The sequence below is a fragment of the Eschrichtius robustus genome, chromosome 2 (assembly GCF_028021215.1).
Source record: "Eschrichtius robustus isolate mEscRob2 chromosome 2, mEscRob2.pri, whole genome shotgun sequence".
NCBI classification, from domain to species: Eukaryota; Metazoa; Chordata; class Mammalia; order Artiodactyla; family Eschrichtiidae; genus Eschrichtius; species Eschrichtius robustus.
In genome coordinates this window covers 76,001,923-76,016,917 of record NC_090825.1, presented here as the reverse complement: position 1 = coordinate 76,016,917, position 14,995 = coordinate 76,001,923, and the positions used below count along the sequence as shown (strand labels likewise).

The 14,995-nt window shown below is 34.5% G+C and overlaps 1 protein-coding gene across 1 annotated transcript in view; it reads right to left on the bottom strand.

The window, feature by feature from the left end:
• Positions 1 to 14,995, bottom strand: part of SLF1 (SMC5-SMC6 complex localization factor 1) — a 60,336-nt gene that overhangs the window by 40,571 nt on the left and 4,770 nt on the right. Inside the window, exons 2-5 of the mRNA XM_068533837.1 lie at positions 11,240 to 11,353; positions 10,996 to 11,071; positions 9,420 to 9,660; positions 4,157 to 4,319 (exon numbers count right to left, since the gene is read on the bottom strand). Of these exons, the coding sequence (XP_068389938.1) occupies positions 4,157 to 4,319; positions 9,420 to 9,660; positions 10,996 to 11,071; positions 11,240 to 11,353 (594 nt within the window). The remainder of the gene's footprint in view (positions 1 to 4,156; positions 4,320 to 9,419; positions 9,661 to 10,995; positions 11,072 to 11,239; positions 11,354 to 14,995) is intronic.

Sequence of the window (14,995 nt, the reverse complement as noted above, 5' to 3'; positions counted from 1 at the left end):
TATGCTTTGGTCTCAGGTCTTATTCCTTGATTCAGCCATGGCATTTGCCACACAACTTGAATGAATTCACAAGACTGGATGGAGAGCCAGAGAGGTCAAGTAATTAGAACAAGCATCTTTTGAGTACTCTACATGGTTCTTTTTTTTGGGGGGCCGCACTGCGTGGCTTGTGGGATCTTAGTTCCCCAACCAGGGATTGAACCAGGGACCCCTGCAGTGGAAGCGCCAAGTCCTAACCATTGGACCACTAGGGAATTCCCAGAGTGTTCTACATGGTTCTTAACTAGACTGACTACTAGCATATGGTAATCTCTACAGCATTAAGTATTTTTAACTACCCAGAAAGAGACCTTCCTGTTATCAAGGAAACCTAATAATACTCAAAATGAGAAAAGTAAAGGGAAACTCGAGGAGAGCAGCCTTAAAATTTTTTGAGTGCTTGGTCTTAAATTTTTGGTCTGACATACGATAGTTGTGAGATCATGGGAAAATTATTAAATTTGATTATACATCATTTCACTAACTGTAAAATGAGGCCATAGTGCATACCACACAGGAACGTAAGGTTTAAAATAAGATTAAGTGTGTAAAGTGCTTAGCATAGTGCCTGACACACAGTAATCACTCAATAAATAATGGCTTAGAGTAACAGTTGTATAACAACCAATGTAAGGTAAGTATTACCTTCTACATGCAAAGGAAGAAATTCGGTCACAGAATAAATGACTTCCCTATGGTTAAAGAAGTAATAAGTTACAAATCTAGGTCAACAATTAGTTGATCTGGGACAAAAAGTGTATGTTTTTTCAATTACTACTATATTTCCATAAGACTTTTCTGTGGATCATTTTATTTCTTGGACAGATAATCAAAAGAAGTTTTGAGTATTCCTAAGTATTCTCTCCTTTTTGTGACATCTTCCTTGGGCCAAACAATTTAGATACATTAGTCACTTGCTCTTCTGTATTTCTATACCTTGCACATGATTTTACCAATGCACAATACACACTAAACTGTAATTACCAGTTTCCACATTCTGTTTTCACCACATTTTGTTTTTGAAGTCTGGCAGGTGGTCTTATTCATTTTCTATAGTGCATAGCATAATGCCTGGTACACCAAAAGTCTTCAGCAAGTATCTATAAACCTGGACTAAATAATTCCTGATTCTGTTACTAAGTGGCTTTCCAAAAAGTTAAGTAGGTTAAACACAACTATTTTTTAAACAATTGCTCAATTGTTACTTTTGACTCAGTCATTTTATATGGCAACTCTTTTTAGAGGACACTTCAGAATCCATCTAATGAGGAATGTATTATATTCTATGCCAAAGAGGTAGAAGAAAAGCAAGACATCAAAATGAAGTTAACTATCTTATCCTCAGAAGGGATGACAAAATGCCTCCCTTATTTAGAATGAATGGTTATGAACTAACTCTTAGCTGTCTAATCTAGAGCTTATAAAACAATGTATTCTAAAAACAAATATAAGTTAGAGATTGTCTATTATTTTTGCTTGATATACTAATGCCCTCTAGTACTTCAGCAGCTGAATCTGATTGTGTCAGATTACTGTAAAATACGATTATGGAGAAAGCATAATACATATTACATTTTGTTCATTTCTTTCCATAGAGAAAGGGAAATTCAGATACTTTTTCTAATTTAGTTAAGAATGGTTTTCATTCTGTTGAGAGTTAATACTACCTTTAAACTGTTCAGTTAGGTAGATCAGATAGGATGCTTTAGGCTGCAAGTAATAGAAAACCAATTCAAACTAATGTAAACAACATGGAAATTGTTACCTCACAGAATGGCAATATGGTCCATTGCTAAGTCAGGTTTCAGGGTTGATTAATCCAGCAACTCAAGTATCTCTACAAGAGTCTACATTCTGTCTCTACACTTTGCTGTCTACAAGATTGGTTTCAACCTAAGGCTACTTCTCCTCATGGTCAAAGAATGGCTGCCAGTAGTAATTAAGGTTTCGTTTCATTTTTCCATGTTTACATCTAGCAGATGCCAGGCTGCCAGAGGCTCTTTTCAGAATGAGAAAGAAACTTCCCAGAAGCTCTTACATACCTCTCTTCATGTCCCATGAATCAGAACTGGTTGACATGCCCATTCCTAGACCAATCACTGTCAAGGACAATGAGATTATCCATAGTCCAAGCATATCCATCCTCTGAACTAAAGTCAAATTTCCAATCCACACTGCCACTACTCAGTAGGGAAAGGTAATTATAGAATGATATATTACATCTACTCTTGGAATACTCAAGGGTTGTTCATAATTTCTCTACTAATCTAACAAATATAAAATGAGAACTACTCATGTGCTAGGCTTTATGCAAGATGATTCAGATATAACTATGGAAAAGATAGACATCATCCTTGATGACACAGTGCTTTTGGTTTAGGTGGGGAAAAAGACATTAACCAAGTAATCAGCCAATTAATTAATTACAACTGTGATGAGTACTATGAAGCAAAATAGTGATAGAACACATTAGAGGTGAACCTAACTATTTTAATAAGGGGTCAGGGAGGCTTCCTTGAAGAGGCAGCATTATAACTGCAAACTGAATAAGCAGGAAGTAGGCAGGCATAGGGAGTGAGAGAATAGCGGAAAGGACCATTTTAGGAAGAGAAAATAGCTTTTCAGAAGACACTGAGGTAGGAAGTAGCCTAGCCTGTTTAAGAAACTGGGAGAAGGCAGTTGTGTTATAGTATAGTGAGCATAGGAAAAAGTAGAGCAGGCTATAGTTGCAAAGGTAGGAGTGACAGGAACCCCATGCTAACTTAAAGCTGTATTAGAGGTTTACAACTTTATCCTAAGGGCAATGGGAAGCCATTGGACAGTTTTAAGTAGGAGAGAGACAGCATCAGAACTATTTTAGAAAGAGCATTTTAGATGTTACTTCTGAATGAAGCTGAATGGACTAGAGAAAGAAAAGTAAGTTACTAGGAAATTAGCAAAAGTAAAGAAGTAGAACAATAGGGAGAATAATAAGGAGTTGCTTCCAGCAGCACAGGGCAAAGAGGATGAACTCAATATGATGTTAATACAGAAGAGAAGCAGTTTATTCAAGAAGTATTTGAAATAAAATCAATAGGATTTGGTAATTGACAAGATGTGGGGAATAAAGGAAAGGAAGGTTTCAAGGGTGATTCCCAGATTTCTAACATAAATTATTAGACAAAAGGTTGTATAGTATCTATCGAGATGGGAAAAACACTGAAGAAGGAGCTAAGGTTTCCTAGAAGACCAAGGTTCAGTTTTTAGACACACTGCAGGTTCTCTTCCACCTTGAGTGACCCTTCTTAAAAATTCTTCTTTGCTTAATTTTAGAGCAATTCTTCTAGGGTTATTTCCATTCAAACTACTTAAGGAGTGGTATGTGCACCAAGTGAGATGTAGGTGGAGGAAGAGGATAGGAAAATATTTCTAAATTCTTAGAAACAGCTCCCTCTTTTCCAATGGGAAAATAACCAAAGAATTCTCGTATGATACCTACAGCCCACTGCTGTTTTATTTATACTCTGGTTTAAAATGCTTAAAATTATTTTGTAATAAACATCACCAAAGCACTGAAAACAAAAGTAGAGACTCAAAATAAGACAAATTTTAAATTTAATAAGCAAGTTCTTTTCATATATTTAAATAATTGAGAGCAACTGTCCTAAAAATGTCATTTTAATTCTAATCGCATTTTCAAAACTCAGAACATAATTTGATTTTTATATTTCACTGTATCAATATTTTATAAAATAAACATTTAATAATGTTTACTGGGGCTTCCCTGGTGGCGCAGTGGTTGAGAATCTGCCTGCCAATGCAGAGGACACGGGTTCGAGCCCTGGTCTGGGAGGATCCCACATGCCGCAGAGCAACTAGGCCCGTGAGCCACAATTACTGAGCCTGTGCGGCTGGAGCCTGTGCTCTGCAACAAGAGAGGCTACGATAATGAGAGGCCCGCACACCGCGATGAAGAGTGGCCCCCACCTGCCACAACTGGAGAAAGCCCTCGCACAGAAACGAAGACCTAACACAGCCATAAATAAATAAATAAATAAATAAAATTTAAAAAAAAGCTTCAATGGAATCTTAAAAAAAAAAAGTTTACTAATTTTTTGTTTGTTTGTTTTTTACTTACCTCTAAAAGAAAATCTCCTAGATACTGAATTGGATAAAATGGAGCCTTAAAGTTATCTTTTTCTTGTTCAGCCTTGATTCTCGCATTACTGGCAATCACATGAGTTATTTCACTTGGTGAATTTTTTGGTAAAAAAACATTTGCTTTTCCAGCCTCCAAAACTCTAAATGAAAATGTAAACAGTATAGAAAAGTATGTTAAAAAGAAAGTATGTTTAGTCAAATTATCTAAATCAATTACTTCCTAGGAGTAGGAGCAGAACTTTCTGAAAGGAATTAATTCCTTTGGTCTATTTGAGTGCCACGGAGAATAACTATTGCAATGATTTCCTAAATTTTAAGTTGTTCAGAACAGATGTGTTTAAGAAATCATGCTATTCCCTCTACTTATCCATTTCTTGATATGGGAAAAGTTTTTAAGAATCAAGAATACTAAGTTTACAAGGGGGGAAAGCAACGGGGAGTGGGGGTGGAGGTGTAATAAAAAAAAAAAATAGAATACTAAGTTTATTTCCTAAGGAAAAGTCACCTCAATAAGCCAAAAAAAAAACAATGCAAGCATTCTAAGAAAGTATTTACCTCAGAAGACAACATACCTCCAAGGAAATCATTCTGGACCACAAAAAAATAGAACTAAAGTTGCCAAACTTCTTCTAAAAAATTAGCTTTTGAAAAAGTTTAACTTTGATGTACATTAAGAAATACATTTTACATTTAGGCTCAGAAGACACACAGACACAGACACACAAGCACACACACACCCAAAAGTTTCATGAAAATTCGTTACTGCTTAGGATTTAGAAAGCCACGAGAGAACACTACTACAACCTGAGAATAAGAAAAAAGCCAAATAATCCACAAAATCATAACTTTTCATGAACCCATCAGAGAACTGAGATAATAAGCCAACCAAGAAATTGAATTTCCAAAAGAGTGATAAGCACCTTTGTGAAGAGATTGGATACCCAAACTACTTCACTTTTGCCAGAGCACCGGAGAGAAGTAGCCACCATAAATGCAGGCAAGAATCAGGTAAAATCTTAATAAATTTAAAGGCCAAGTGTAGGCAGCATGACAGTTTAGAATAACTGAGAGTCTCTGACACATGGAAGGCCCCCCCTCAGTTGCAAGCTCTTTGCCACCAGCATCTATTAAGTATTCACGAAAAAGATTAGGGGCAGGTAACAGCAGGAACCCCACTGGTAGCGAAGGTGGGTCAGTGGGGACTGCCTGCCAACAAGAGACAGATGTAAAACCAGGCCCACTTCCCTGGATCCATCTCTCATATGAAGCAAAAGCCTTAAGTCATTTGGGTAAAGTAAGAAAGTCTTCTATTTCAGAATCCAGGAAAAGATGCACTGCTTTTGTTGTAAGAGCGGAAGTAAAACTCATCTGCCTTTGGGAAAGGGGTAGGAAAACTTCCTGCTGTGCAGCCCAAAAAAGATGGGATAAAGGATAGAAGCAAAAGCCACCTGTCCCTGGAGAAGGGGCAGGAATGCCACTTGGGCCTAGGTTCCTGCACTAATACAAAGCAGAGACCTAATGCTGGGGGAGATGCTAGAAAGTCTCTTACCCAAGACCCTGCCCACAATACAAGGGAGAATTTGGCTGCCATGGGAAATTGAGACAGAAGCAATGGGTATATCCCAACCCCAGAGACCAAGAACATGAAGAATGCTTAAGACTAAAGCCTATCCAACAGAACAAAAACACACCAGCCCTTACTCCCCAACCTAGAAATGAGTAGGAAGCAAGAGGGGAAGAATATGAAGAGCTCTTCTGTGATGAAGTAGTACAGGGACTACCAAAAGCTGAGAATGAATAAAGAACACTGATTAAAAAACCTCCAGCATCACAGGCCCCACGCTAAGCACAAGGGAACTGTAAACCACTGCTGGAATAAAATGAAATGATGTGCTGAAGATGAAAATAGCACTAACAAAACCCAAAGCCAGCTCAAAAATTGACAAGATTAACTCAACGACCCCATACTAACTGCCTTACAAGTAGGTCCATTTTTGGATATTAACATTATTCACCTCAGCCTCTACTGTTCTTCTATACGGAATGTCTATGTATGCAAAAAAACCAAAACAAAAACACAAGACATACACAAAAATGGGGAAAAAAAAAAACCAACCAAACCATTGTCAAGAGATAAAGGAATAAAGAGCACAGAGAGATGATCCACATGTTGAAAGTTTAAAAAAGTGACTTTAAAATAACTGTGAATGACATGTTAAAAGATAGAATAGGTGGACAACTTGCATGAACATATGGGAAATTCAGAAGACAGTACAATCAAAAAGGTAGAATTAAGATACTATATCAAAGAAGAACTTCTTTGATAGGCTTATCAATAGACTGCACAAAACTGAGGAAGAAATCATTGAACCTGGTAAGTCAATAGTAAGTATCCAACTGAAACACACACACACACATACACACACACATACACGAAGGGAAAAAAAAAAACAGAACAGAGAAAGCAAATACTGTGGAACGGAATCAAATGGTCTAAAATATGGGTAATGGATCTACAGAAGAAGAACACAATAGAACAAATATTGGGTTGTCCAAAAAGTTCATTCAGGTTTTTCCATACATCTTATGGAAATAGAATCAACAAATTGCAAATAGAATCAGCAATTATTAAAAATGGATAATACACTACAATGAAGTGGAATTTCTCTCAGGAATATAAGTTTGGTTTAACATTTAAGAATTGATCAAAATAATTTACCATATTAACAGAATAAAGGAGAAAAAGCCAATTACCTCAATAGGTGCAGACAAAAACTTTCAGAGCCAATATATTTATAATAGCATCCCCTTTTTCCATAAGATATTATGGAAAGACCTGAACGAACTTTTTGGCCAATTCAATATTTACAAGATAATGGCCAAGAATTTCCCATAATTAAAAAAAGACAAAAATTCCCATTTCCCTAGAAAGCTAAGAGAACTCCAAGCAAGTAACATAAATAATAAACAATAAACAAAATGCACACACATATACGTGGATACATAATCAAATCACCAAAAACCAAAAGTTGTGTTGCTTTTTCAATTTTAATTTCCAACTGCATCACTAGCATACAAAAACACAATTTTTATTTAGTCACTTATTATCCTGTGATCTTGATTAAAGTTATTAGTTAGTTCTAATAGCTTCTTTTAGTAAATTATTTGGTATATGAACATGTCTTTTGGAAATAAAACCAAGTATTCTTATTTCTTTATTCCCAACTCTATGCCTCTTATTTGTTTTCTTTGCCTTGTTGCACTGGCTAGTACCTCTAGTAAAATCCTGAATATTAATGGTCAGAGTGAGCATTCCTGTTTTGTTCCCAATTATGGAGGAAAAAAAAATTCATGATATTGTTTAGATTTTTTCATAGATGTCATTTATCAGGTTGAGGATATAAAAATTCTTAACAAAATATTTGTAAATAGAATCAGCAATTATTAAAAATGGATAAAACTCTACAGTGAAGTGGAATTTCTCTCAGGAATACAAGTTTGGTTTAACATTTAAGAATTGATCAAAATAATTTACCATATTAACAGAATAAAGGAGAAAAGTCAATTAATGGATATAAAAACTTACAGAGCAATCGATTCATAATAGCATCCCGAAATACGAAGTACATAGAATTAAATTTAACAAAATATGTGCAAGGTTTATACAACAAAAACTATATTAATGACAGAAATTTAAGAAGCCCTGGAGAGAAACAGAGTCTACTGATAGGATGACTCAATATTAAGATCTCAATTCTTCCCAATTTGATCTACAGATTCAATACAATTTCAATAAAAACCCCAGCTTGTTTTTTTGTAGAAGTTGACAAGCTGATTCTAAAATGCATACGGAAATATAAAGGATCCAGAATCACCAAAACAATTTTGAAAAAGACAAAGTTGGAAGACTCACAAGACCTGATTTCAAGACTCACTATAATACTATAGTAACCAAAACAGTGTGTTCTTGGTGTAAGGTAGATATAGCTATCAATGGAACAGTAAGAAGTTCAGAAATAGACCACACAAATATGGTCACCTCATTTTTGGACAATAGTTCCAAAGTAATTACAGAACAATTGGAACTCTCATACATTGTTAGTGGGAATGTAAAATGGTACAACAACTTGGAAAACAGTTTGGCATTTTCTCATAATGTTAAATGTACAACTGCCATCTGAGCAAGCAATTTCACACCTGGATATTTACCCAAGAGAAATAAAAACACGTATACGTGAAGACTCATACTCAAATGTTCATAGCCACTTTATTCATATTAGCAAAAACAAATCAAAACCAAAAAAACCCCATATGTCCATCCATGGGTGAATAAACAGACTGTGATATATACATAGAGTGGAATACTACTCAGTAACAAAAAGAAAGAAACTGCTGATACACACAACAACATGGATGAATCTCAAAAATAACAAGGCAGGCAAATGAAGCTACATCAAAGGAGTATATACAGTATGATCCCATTTATATGAACCTCTAAAAAAGACAAATCTAATGTACAGTGACAAAAAAGAAATTAGTGGTTGTTTGGTTTGGTGGTGCAGAATTAAATGTACAAAAACACAAGGGAATATTTTAGGATGATGTAAATGTTACAGATCTTGATTGTAGTATGGGTAACATGGGTGCATAAATTTGTCCAAACTCATCAAAACGTACACTTAAAATCTGTGCATTTTACGGTCTATAAATTACACTTCAGTAACGGTAACAAAAAGCCCTTAGACCACGCCCTCCTGGCAAAAAAAGTCACAGCAGTCTAAGAATACAGTTTACCCAATAAGAAGTCTTCTTAAAATATGGTGTAAAATATAAAAAGAAATGAAATTATGATGGAAACAGTATGAACCATGAAGACTGCACTACATAAACCTAGAAAAAAGCCTTTGTTTAACTAATACTTCACTTACAAAAAACTATAAGTGCTTCACAACTGAAAACAAATATCTTCCAATTTAAAATAAAGATTTTACTTGAGTTTGCAAAGAAATAACATGGAAAGTGAAACAGAGACCCTGAGAATAATGCAATACTTATAAAATAGATTTTGTTCCATTAGACACATACGCTTAAAAGTGCAGAATGGCTTAACTAGGAGATCAAAGAGTAAATCATCATGGCTCATTTGGAATAAATTAATAATTGCAAAGAAATACAAAAAGGTATTTAAGCAAACCAAAATTGGTTTCACATTCACTGCTTTAGCTTCTATGAAATCTCACCTTACAAGAGAATCACTTCGTTTATCAGCTCTAACAAGGAGGACAACTTTCCATCTATGGAAGGCTCCTGGAGCACCAGTGCGTTTCAGTTCTTCACGCCATCTTTTAGGTGCAGACTGCATTTGAGGTGAATAATGGGAGTCCTTTTCAATTTTATATCCCCATTCGTAAGTTGTTTCATCAAGCCATCTGCCACTTTTGGCACTATGAATTATGTAGTCCTTAGTTAGTACCCACTTTCCTAGAAAGCAAATGAACTGTCAGTCACAAAAGAATTTTGGTTCTGATAAATGATAAACAATAAAGACCAAATATCAAATAAAATTTGGCCTTTTTCTACATTGCCAATGTTATCTTTGAACTATGTTTGTTTTCCTAAATTTTTTGATAGTGAAAGGCCTACAACATCACTGAACATTGTATGTAATCTTTCCCATAATAATTTTAATTCTGTTACTAAGTAAAATATAAACCAAAGGATTAATAAAATGTGGTATTACTTAAATTATGACTACTATTATTATTCACCATTTTGAGTGAGGTTTATATTCTTCCTTCTATATCAAAAACTTTTCCAATAATGTTTACAGCATTGTTACACTATATAAAACAAATTAACTGAGTTAGAGAATTTTCTAGGATATGTAATAACATTCTGTTCTGGGCATCAATGATCTTTTTAAACAGCAGGGAAAATGTATGTTTTCATTTGTGGAGGTAATAATGAATCCAAATGTTTTTCTGGTAAGTTATTCTAAAAAATGGTAAATTCACCTGAGTTTAATACTGCAAAAAAAAAAAAAAGAAAAAAAAGTGGACTAATGATATGCCAAATCAATCACAGGAGAGAAAACTATAAGAGAAACATCAATGGTGACAAAGGGAGAAGACACTAAGCCCTAATTTAGGTTTATGGAATTTAAAATCTTAGAAAAATAAAATAGAATGATTGCTTCATAGCATGGATGGCAGGGGAAACAGGAGCAGAAGAACAAAAACAGTAACTCTTCCAATGATAGATCAAAGAAAAGAAACTTGACTGCAAATCGCTGAGGCTTCAACAAAAGCTTTTTTTGGGGGGGGGGCATTTTATGCCAAACCTTTTTATTAAAATATTTTTTCTTACATGAAGCACTTATTAGGTGAAGTAAATATTTCTGCCTCTTTAATACTATTTTCAAGTGTTACAAAGTTCTTTTCAGAAAAACAAAGCAAAAATATTACATCAAATATTTTCAGGGACTTCCCTGGGGGCGCAGTGGATAAGACTCCACACTCCCAATGCAGGGGGCCCGGGTTCGATCCCTGGTCAGGGAAATAGATCCCACATGCGTGCTGCAACTAAGAGTTCACATGCCACAACTATGGAGCCCTGGAGCTGCAACTAAAGGAGCCTTGGAGCCGCAACTAAGACTGGGTGCAATCAAATAAATAAACAAGTATTTTCAGAAAAATATCAGAAAGAACCACGTTTATGTTTGATATAATAAACACACTATCTTCCCAGAGATTAAGGTACTTTTTCTTCACCATGAAGATTTTTTTTTCAAAGGTGAGAGGAAGGTAGTTAACTTACCTGCTGCACAAGCTGCTAAAAACTTCTCACTCTTACACAGGCGTTCAGCTATTAGATGTGTACAATTTTTGTATTTCTGGAAGGAAAAATCCACATGAAAAAATGTTACTATGGAAGATTTCCTTTTTAAGATACTTTTTCTATTCTTACAATATCAAGGGTGCATTTTATCATTCTTAGGCCAACATTTTAATTGTAGTTATTCTTCAACTATATCTTGAACTTTTTAAGTTACTGTACTCACCTCACTCTTGATAAAAGTGCAATCTAGTTTTAAAAGCAATTTGCCTAGAGCTTCTTTTTCTTCCATCTTAAATCCTGTCATCTGGATAATATGCTTTGGGGCACCATCTTCCATCTAACATATACACATAAAGAAGACAACATACGTTAAAGATAGTATTCACAGGGTTGACATTATTTTTTCTTAACTATGAATGCTAAAAATAAAAACTAAAACTACTTAACATATAAGGCTTAATTGTAAATACCAATGTTCAAACTGCCTATGTGCAATAGAAATTAGTTTTAAAAGCGATCTTCTCAAAATGTGGCTGTATATAAAGGGAGATTTGTTTTCTGGTCTGAACACTGAAAGCCTGCATTACTACATTACTTGCCACTAAAACACAATGATGAATGTAACTCCAGAAAAAGACAGATACTTATAAAACTTTAGCATAATATTAGCTTCATTTTAAAAGTACTATTTTTGCTAAGAGCTTTGGAAACAAGGACACTTGTGGACAATGACACCCTCAGATCTCATACTAACTTTTAAAGTGTCTGTGGACAGATATTGAAGAATATTTATAAATCAATGGACAACTTGATAAACTTATGGTACCACAGCACTTACAACAAATAATTTAGTATAGTAGGTATATACTAAATTATTCCCAATCTACATTTCTTAACTGTGCTATATATATGTTAATTTCATCACCTACAAAGTAAACTGAAAAAATCACGTGGGTTTCAAATATATTTTGATAGGGACATTAATCTATATTTCAGTGGAGTTCACAAAGCACTTTGTATTTGAGGTGGTACATTTATTGGCCAAGAAAAGGAAAATTCACAGCATTTCTAATTAGAATACAGCTTTTTTTGTTTTTGTTTACGTGAGGTTAGAACTTTAGACCTAGATCATCTTGGAGAAAATCTAGTTTCTCATTAAAGATGAGGAAAGCAGTGAGGAGAGAAATACGGTAATTTTTTCATTTCTCTAACAACTGTCACCATTAGCTCTCGATTAGTATTCACTTAATGTCACAGGCTGAGCAACAGCAGTTGGCTTCTTTCAAAACAATTAAAAGTAAACTTCAAATATTATAACAAAAACTATTACCAGGACTTGTAATAGACAACTGGTGAAATTAAAAATGTTCTTTATAGGAACTCTATTTTCAAAGACTGCGTATATATACGTTATATATATATTTATATTAAATATCTATAAACTATATACATATATGTATTTATTTAAAGGTTGAAATTCATTTTAGAGTAGAAGTTGAAAGAAAGTCTCACTATAAACAATTTAAAGCATTACTCAGGGTTAAGAGTGAAACTTCTGCTAGGGTAATAGCACTCCTGGTTTCTCTCTCTACCCTGCATCACTCCTTGCTTTAGGAGGAGAAGCTACTTGAGAGAACTAACTGAATATGCTTTGCCAGACACATCTGCATATTTGCAAAGATGGTTCATATTAATGCACGTGGACATGGCATAAGGAGCTGCCAGTAATAGTACTGCACTGCCTGGGTGGGTAAATCAATTCAGAAGTTATGTAATAAGAAACACACTGGAGTTGCACATCAAATCCACCTCCTCTAAACCAATTTTTATTCAGTAAAAAGGGTGATTTTTTGACCTCAACCTATCTGACTTTTATATTTCTCTGTTGGCTCCAAAGGAGGAAAAGGGATATTACGTATTAACCCCTGAAAATCCCAAAATTCAAGATACAGAACATAAAGAAAGTGTCTTTAGAGATAAGGCTCTTTGGGACTTCCCTGGTGGCACAGTGGTTAAGAATCCACCTGCCAACACAGGGAACTCAGGTTCGATCCCTGGTCCGGGAAGATCCCACATGCTGCAGAGCAACTAAGCCCGCGCGCCACAACTACTGAGTCTGCGCGCTTAGAGCCCGTGCTCCGCAACAAGAGAAGCCACCGCAATGAGAAGCCCGTGCACCGCGATGAAGAGTAGCCCCTGCTCGCCGCAACTAGAGAAAGCCTGCGCGCAGCAACGAAGACCCGACACAGCAAAAATAAAATTAAAAAAAAAAAAAGATAAGGCTCTTTGATGAAACAATTTCTGTTAAGTTTGGCCAGTACAAAATTATAAGGTGTACATAGTAGGGCTTGGTGTCTTATGAAATAATCAAACATGTAATACTATCATCAGTAATTAAAATGTAAGTAGCTTCTTGCATAAGGAAGTCTACTGTATTAATCATCCAAATTTTTAAACCACTTACACGGGCTAAATAACATAGCTCTTGAGTGATAATATCCATCAATATAAACTAGTAATATATAAAAAATTTACAAAAATGTCCTCTGTTACTAAAAATAATAATGATTTAGTCTGATGCAGAACACATATTAACACACATACAATAAAGCCACATGGGAATTATAAGGCATATAACCAAAACTAGGGAGAAACACTGCTATCACTAATTCTAGGGAATGACAAAGACTTTAAGCAAATTTCCTTTAGAAAGTAACAGGTCCTTTCAGAAACACTAGACTAGTGAAATTCAACATATCTGTGAATACCACCTTGATATTCTAATGGAAAAGGCAATCTAATTGTTTTTATAGTTCTTGAAAGCGATTTTTAGCAGAGGAATACAAGTGTTTTAACTGTATATATTTTGCCTACTATTATACTTGTATTTTATTTATGTGTTTAGGAGTTTGAAAAACAATTTAGTAGGTATTTCAAGAAATGCTGCCAAAGAAGGGAAGTTTGAGTAGCCTTAAAAACCTAAAATCTTGCCCATCTGGCTATTTTAAAATGCCGACATACAGAAACTACTGCTAAGTAATAGGAATATACAGAAAGCAACGAAAAAATCACTGTAATGCTACCACCCAAAAAGTCTTATTTAAAAATTGTCTTCCATTTTATTTTTCTGCTTCCTGAGAACTAAATATGTTATACAGAACTATAAGGAAAAAAAAAAATCTGTCATACTATGTTCCTCATTTAGATCAAGTTAGTAACAGCTATTTCACAATCTGAATGTTCATTATTAACAAGGTACCATTTTAACATATTTTGGTTTGATGTATAAATTACTAAATGACTTGGACTTATTTGAGTCGTGTATAATGCAAAGTTTTCATCTTAAATCATACTGTCTTTATGATGGAGTAATTACAGCCACTTTACATATTTAACAGCATTTTTTGTCAAAGCAAGAGTCCTCAGTAAAATGAAAACAGGACCAATCGTGCTTAATGGTAGAAATCAGGAAAGCCTTTTTAAAAGCAACTTCTTTCCTTTGGAAAACAATTAAAATGAAACTGATATTAAACAAGCAAAGAGGAAAGGCCAGTAAGAAACACAGGTGTAAAAGCTGGTCTTCCTGATTCAAACAGCATGAAAATATGAGTGTTAAAAAACAAATTAGAATATAGAACATTAACAAGTTTATCAGAAAAACTGGGCTATTAGCTAAACTTCCACAGAATCGTGAATCCCAGTGATGGCACACAATAACTAGCACAGTTTTTTTAAAGAACAAATTCCATTAACCTAATCTAATAGAGTCCTATAATAAAATGATCTACTTGAAGTAACAGAATTTACAATACATTTATCAATGCTTTTTAATACCACATCATATGACAAACTAATAACCACAGATCTAGTTCATACAGTTACATGGGAAAATAGTTCTATGTCTATATACCAGAATAGACATAGACATATATAGATATAAGGATAGATTTATTTATACTTATAAAATTAGTGGTTTAAT